Genomic DNA, 7,305 nt, shown 5'->3' with positions numbered 1-7,305 from the left:
CTGCCAAACCACAGCCCCCTGCCCCCCTGCACTGCCAGTGCCCCTCATCCCAACCCACAACCCCCTGCCCTGCCAGTGCCCCTCATCCCGACCCACAGCTCCCCCTGCACTGTCGGTGCCCCTCACTCCTGAACTGCAGTCCCCTGCCCCACAGCCCTGCCCTTCCCCAGCACTGCTGGTACCCATCATTCCTGGCCTGCAGCACCCTGTCCTACAGCCCTGCCAGTGTCCCTTGCTGGTGACCCAGAGCCCCCTGGCCTTTACAGCCCTGCTGCGCACACACTTACTTGCCAGGGCCCACACACAAAGCACGGGACCCCAACAGCCAATCAGCTTGCCCGCTGCTCCCAGCCCCAAGCATCCAAGTTGCACATGCCTAGGAAAAGTGGAGGCAGAGCAAAGACATGGATATTTTCTCTCATTTTAAAAACCTGGCCAGACAGGGGGCCAAAAAAAAGGAAATGTCCAGGAAAAATCTGTACGTATGGTGATTCTACCACTGGGGATCCAGACAGTCTTTCTAACATTCTCTGGTAGCTCCACTGGCCAGAAGCTCCTGCCCCTGTGGCTTGCAGGGCTAAACTAACTTGCATGCCACCTAGGGCCCTGCCCCCTTCTGGTCAGGAGGCTATCCTGAGCTGTCTGCAAGCACCTGCTAATTGGCCTCATTGCCTAGCTGCTGCAGTGCCCTGCAGCTGCTGCATCCTGCCTGGCCTGCAATGTCCCCCTCTGAGCTGCTTCTCTCTTAAAGAAACAGAGAGCCCCAAGCTCTCTGTTACAAATGTAAATACCAGTATTTGTTTAATTATAAAGGCCCCAAATTACATGGACAGTTAATAGAATACAGTATAATGCATTGTGACACATTCAAAGCTTGAAATGGCCTTGAAACTTGAGGATGATTTTCACAATTCTGTTTATAACTCAAAAGCAGCACCAGTTGTCTCATTAATATTTGAGAAGGGCTCAGAAACATAGAATGTTTTAAAAATGTATTGGGCAGGCAAGTTCTTGGGTAGATGTAATATCTTTTATTACACCAACTAAATAGTTGGAAAAAGTTCTTTGCAAGCTTTTGGGCACAAAAACCCTTCTTCAGGCATTGGGAAACTGTTGCTGTTCTGTGATCTCCAAGGTAGAAAAGAAGCTAAAGTATAAGCAGTCTTTTGTCTGTAAAAAGGCAAATGGGTAAAAGTTTAGAAGACAATGGGTAGAGATAGAGAGGGAGGGAAATGTGTGAAGGAATGCAAGTGGTCAGCTTGAGGCAGGTTACCTGGTGTGTCAGATGTCAGGCAGCTTGTAATGCATCATAAACCCAATGTCTGTATTAAGTCCATGATTTTTTGTATCCAGTAGATTTATAAAGTGAAGTTCATAGGCTCAGCTACAAAAGGCAAGTTTTGTAAGTTCCCTTTGAAGATTAGAACTGTGACATCGAAGAGGGAGTGGAGTCTTGTGAAAAGTGTGCACCCACAGGTAATTGGATATTTTTGTCTTTGATGGATTTTCAGTGTGTGTTCATTCTGGTAACACAGTTGTTGTTTGGTTTCTCCTACATATTCTCCATCAGGGTATTTGGTGCACTGGATGAGATATATTACATTTCTGGAGGTAGATTCTGTTGCGTAGTTATTGTGGGCCTGGTGGATATGTGTTGGCAGATTTTACATTTCTTGTCCTGGCATTTTCTGAGCCCATTTGGTGTCATTTAGGTCATAGGAAGTTTGCTTCTGGTGATGAGGTTAGCAAGGTTCAGTGCTTGTTTAAAGGCTAGGATGGATAGCTCTGGAAAGATCTCTTTAAGACTTGAGTCTTCTAGTATGGGTTGCAATTGTCTGAGGATTTTTGCATAGGTTCCTGGAAATCCACCTTTCCCACACCCCTGCTCAACAGGAGGTTGCCCAGGCATTGTAGCAGCAGACTAGTTTTATGTCCCCTTCCTATAAAGTTCAATTATTCATAATGGAAATATTATTTTTGTCGGTCTGTGGGTGTGCCATGAGATCGGTGTTTATCAATGTTAACCGAAAAAAACTGAATCCTGCCAAGCCTATTTATGATCCAGGCCTCCCACTTTCTGGGCAAGTGTGCTAATCAGTAGGCTATTTATATAAAGTTGTGCAAGAGGCAAGGATTCAGAAGATACCTTTTATTGGAACAACAGTGTAGTTGGGATGGTGTTAGACAAGCTTTCAAGTGCAAGACATTTTTCATCAGGTCTGACCAGAACAAGCCAGGCACAGCGTAGTAAAGAACAGTTGCAGAAGGGAGCAAGAAAAATTCCCAAGGGCAGCAAACACACAATTAGCAGAAAAAATGGTTTGGAGCAGTACTATGCCCTTTCAGGTGCAAGTAAAGTCATGTGGAGCCTTGCCTTGGAAATGCTATGAGCTAGGAACTCTGAAAAAATCAAGTCTTGGCATCTCAAATCAGGCACCCAAACATAGTAGACATTGTTTTAATTACAGATGTCTCTAAAGCAGAACTTGAACCAGACCAGGTCAGATCCAGCACACAATCTAACAAAAGAATCAACTGTAATAGTAGGTTGTCACTCACGTCAGTAGTTCTCAACAAATGGGATACAGAGGTACCACAGGTAGGCCACAAGGGTGGGTACAGGAAAACCATCCCTCCCTAAGATTTGTACACTAGCAGACAGCAATGAGCTGAGCTGCCGAACTATTCACTAGTTCTCAAAAAGGAAGAAGCACAGCCACTTCACTTAGTGCACTGCTACAGAGGTGCACATGTAGCACTGCACAAACACAGCTACACTGCTTCCAGTCTAGAGGTAGCATATACAATGCCAGCTCAGGTGTCTCTGCAGCATAGCTAGCAAAAGCACCAAAAGGCAGGCAGGCTGTGGGATTGTAGAGAAAGCCAGAGGATCAAACAAGCTGAGAATCACTGCTCTATGTGCTCAGTACTGGAAGAATACTTTTTTTTTTTTTTAAACCAGTGATATTTGCTTGTTTTTCATTCTACTCTGAAGAGAAGCATGCATAGCTGGTCAGCACAGACTTCTCTTCATGCTCCCCTAAAGATGAATCCTTCTTCTCCCTCCCTTCCACTGCATCTCTATCCCACTTCTGCCTCTACCCAACCTCTTGCTCCTTATCCTAGTCCAAAGATGTTCACTTAGCCAGTCCTAGTCTCCACTCCTCAAACTTCTTATTCCATTCCCAGTCTCCTTGTTCAGCAAGTCCTAGTTATTTTGCCCTCCCTCCTCCGCTTCCATTCTGGTACTCTTGCCCAGCTATTCCCAGTTCCTCTCCATACCCCAACTCTTTGTTCTCAGTCATTTGCAATTATACTTTTGTAACCTGGTTCATTCTTCTCAAAAAAACAAAAAAGAGTTACATGTTTTAACCAGCTCACCCCTCCCCCCACCCAATCAGCCTCAGGCAGATTGGTTGAAAAAGTAAAATTTGACAAACTTATAAGCAAATGGTGACAAACTGGACAATATCTCTGACAGTCAGCACTACCATCTCCACACACATTTTCAGTGGAATGTGTCAGTCTAAATAAAGTCAGGATCAAGAGCCTTGATTTACATTTGTTTGCGTTCTAGCCACACATCCAATTTCTTTCCCTGAAGTATACTTCTATCAGTCTTTTTACAGTTCTTCTAATCAACAGGATCATGTCCCAAAAACTTAATTCCCAAATCAAACAGTTCTTTTTCTTCACCCATTTTCAGCATTAACCATACCACGTAAAGTCTCCTGTCCATTTGCTTTAAAAGCATAGTTTTTGATGGTGGTTTCCAGAGCGCTCACGTATTTAAACTTCAGGGTTTTTGTCTCAAAGAAGTATTCAACTTTGTAGAAATGGAAAGATGTCATTAAATATCCATAGTGACAATAGAAAACAAAAAACACATGTTAAGGTAAAAGATGCCATTAAAAAAAAAAATCAATCATGTTTCTATTCAATTAAAGGCACAATTTTATAATACTATATTTCTTTCACCCCAGTTTGTAAACCTATATACAGAAAGTCAGGTAAAACCAGTAGCATTTGTGCAAAAAACTTATTCAGGACAGAGGGGCAACAGTCAGTTTACTAGGATATGCTCTTGCATTTTAACTGCTAATAACCTATCACTAAAGCAAATCTAGATTTTACTTGGACAAATGTTTCATTAAAGCAGAGTAGAGTTTTGCCCAATAAGAACCAAGTCAAAATAAAAAAATAAAAATAAAAAATAAAAAAAAAAATCAGAATTTGGCCTTACTAGCAACAGGAAATCAGTACACATTTACACTACATACCAGGTTTTTATGTGCGTTTTTATGCACATCTAAACAAATCTTGTATTACTTTTTTGCAAGCGAATGAAAAGATTCACGAAATTACACTGCCATCAAAACAGTAGACAGACAAGCTTTAAATCACAGTATCTCTAATAGTTTATTTTAAAAAGCATAAAGTTTTTCATTAATAAGAGTGACATTAAAAGAGTTGAAAAAGCTAACCTTTTCAATATTTATTTGGTGCTTTCTCAGTCTTTCCAGATCTGTTGGAACTGCCACTTTAATGAATTTTTGGAGGGCAGGTTCAAGACGACGAAGAGTAACTTTTTCATCATCTTCAGACATTGTAAAAATAGGTCTCAAGTCAGTAGTTGCCCAATATACCTTTTCTCATTTAGAAAACCCTAAAAAAGAAGGATTTTTGTTTTAGGCAAAATGTATAAATCTCATTCAATCAGATTACATCTTAATTAAACTAACCTTTAAAAATCAAAACAGTAAGAGAAATGCTCATCCTTCCCATAATGCCCCACAAATTGTTCCACAGCAAACTATTCCCAGGCACAGCATCTACACACATGCCCAGGTCAGGAGCAAATTGAGCAAGAGAATAGTGAGGAGAAATCCACCAAGAAAGCAAAATACAATTTCATCTCTGGATGATGTGAGGCAGTATCCTGCAGTGACCGTGGACGCAGATGGAGGCAAATTGTTCTGTACCACCTGCAACGTGACTCTGGATGTGTTGAGGAAAAAAAATCAGAATAGAGCAACTCATAGATTCCAAAGAGCCCATGAAGCAAAATGCTGCTGCAGAGGCTGGGGGTCAGAAAAAGAAACAAGCAACCATGTCCTCGCTTCTTAAAAGGATCATGGAAAAGTTTGGCAAAGTGAGCAGCAACACTTTACCTTGTGGAGGCTTTTGCAGTGGCAAACATCCCACTGGAGAAAATTGATTGCCCTAAGTTAAGGGGCTACCTAAACAAAAATGTGTCAAATGCTGGATGTTTCCCATATGTGAACAAGCTTCACCAACCCTATCTCCATGCAGTGATGATTACTTTGCACATCCACAAAGTCTGCATTGGCAAGGTATGAATCCATCTCCATTGTGGCCGATGAAGCCACTGACCTTCAAGATAATTACGTCTTTCACATTTTATTTGTACCTGGGAGCTGAACAGACCAGGACTTGCTTGTTTTTCAAACAGAGCTGGTCCACCTCACATCTGTCAATTTTTCTACCATGCCTCAGGCTGTAGTGAAGGCCAGTCAACTACAGCTTAGAATTTACCAGAATTCAGCATTTCTGTCCAACAATGCCATGTATATGTGCAAGCTTTCTCTGATGTGCTCCGTGGAATGATGTCCAATGCAGTTCATGTCACCTGCAATTAGAGGTGTGCCAATACATCTGTCCGATATCGGATCAGCACCGATATAAAGAAAATTGTCTATATCAGAAGTCAGCTTGATATGGCCAATCATTTGGCCAATAAATGGCCAGTGCGGCATGCAGGCGGTGAGGAGCACAGCCAGCAGAGTGGAGAGCTGCATGCAGCTGTAAGTCAGTTGTGGTGGAAGGGCAGGGGTGTGGGGGGACAGATCAAGCCCCCCAGTGAGGAGGGTGTGGGGCTAGAGCAGGCAGTACCTAGCTGCGGGGGGGAGGGGTACGGGCTTGTCCAGAGGGCATGGCTCCTGCCACTGTGTGCAGCTCACTCAATGGCTCGTCCGCTCATTGGGCAGCTCCCACCACTGCTCCCACTGGAGGGCATGTGGGGTGGGACGGGGCGTGTGTCCCCAGATCTACATGGCGTGGGAGGCAGCAGTGCTGGAAGGGTGCTATGAGGCAACTACAGCAATTTTTTTGGGTGGCTGCAGCCCACCCCCATAGCTGCCACTGCTTGCCCAGCACCACCCCAGTGCCAGCCCCAACCCACAGCTGCAGCCTGCCCTGCCCCAACCCCACGCAAATCTATTGCATACACCTCCCCCCCATGCCTTCCCGGGATACACGCAGCAGCGAGAACTGTCCCCCCATGAGTTGCGGCTCCATTCCATGCCCTGCCCCACCCCACATGGGCAGCACCTGCCCCAGTCCCACTCCCTCCCTCACCACAAGGGCGTTGATCTTCCCCCACCACCCCACACCTCTTCCCTCCCCTCCCCTTTCCCCTTCCACCACAACAGACTTACCAGCTGCATGCAGCTGTATTGGAAATCAGATCAGTATCAGCCAATATGTCTCCTTAAAAATTGGCTATCTGTATTGGCCCCAAGATTCTCTATCAGTACACCCCTGTAAGCTCCTGTACAGGCAGTCTCACACCAGTCAAAGCAGGTACCCACAAACAACTGTGTTGCTCCCACCAGAACCTGTGCAGAAATCTGTCACCACACCAAGAACGTGCATTATTACCAGCAATTTGTGTCCAAGGAGCTGGAAATCACACCTGGCGCACACTGCAAGTTTAAACTGTGCTATCTCCTGGAACAGGGAGGCATTCTAGATCAAATGAAGTTTGTGACACAAAATACCACTTGGTTCACAGAGCTTCTAATGAGGTCTGAAGGCTAGCAGGTTGTGATCCACAATGCACACAGCTGATGGATTTGATAAGTTGGGCTGAAGACATAGCATCACAAGAACTGTCAAGCTGTCACCATGAAAACCAGCAGAGAAGGGACCTGTTTCAAGCAACAGCTGTGAAGTTGAACCAGTATTACACATACAACCCATCACTACTACCACCATGATTCAAACAACTGTCTGCCTCCTTCCTTAGTTCATATTTTTTACTCCAAATCAGGTGCCTTTGCTGAGTCTTGACCTACAGCTACTGAAATCAATCCCTGGACAGCAGAAAGAGCATGACAAGGAACAAGCTGCTTACATGAATTCTGTCAAAGAGTGCCAGATGCCTGTGACTGTGTTTTGGGAGTCTGTTTCTGATCTGTTTCCACATTTGAGAAAATCATCAAGGCTCACATTTGTGAGAGCCCGGCAGGACAAATTATGCTGAGGGGAAACCAGCACGGGTTC

At 44.4% G+C, this 7,305-nt stretch overlaps 1 protein-coding gene across 2 annotated transcripts in view; it reads right to left on the bottom strand.

Moving 5' to 3' along the window:
* Positions 1 to 7,305, bottom strand: part of STX17 (syntaxin 17) — a 69,224-nt gene that overhangs the window by 50,574 nt on the left and 11,345 nt on the right. The window contains exon 3 of one of the 2 annotated variants that reach the window (XM_019539855.1): positions 4,485 to 4,608. In XM_019539855.1, coding sequence (XP_019395400.1) covers positions 4,485 to 4,607 — 123 coding nt within the window. In that variant the 5' untranslated portion in view covers position 4,608. Of the gene's footprint in view, positions 1 to 4,484; positions 4,667 to 7,305 lie in introns of both variants that reach the window. The other variant, XM_019539845.1, reaches the window with a different exon arrangement.

This window comes from Crocodylus porosus, unplaced genomic scaffold (genome assembly GCF_001723895.1).
Source record: "Crocodylus porosus isolate Cpor-Errol unplaced genomic scaffold, CroPor_comp1, whole genome shotgun sequence".
Lineage (NCBI taxonomy): Eukaryota > Metazoa > Chordata > Crocodylia > Crocodylidae > Crocodylus > Crocodylus porosus.
This window is presented reverse-complemented; position numbering and strand designations above follow the sequence as displayed.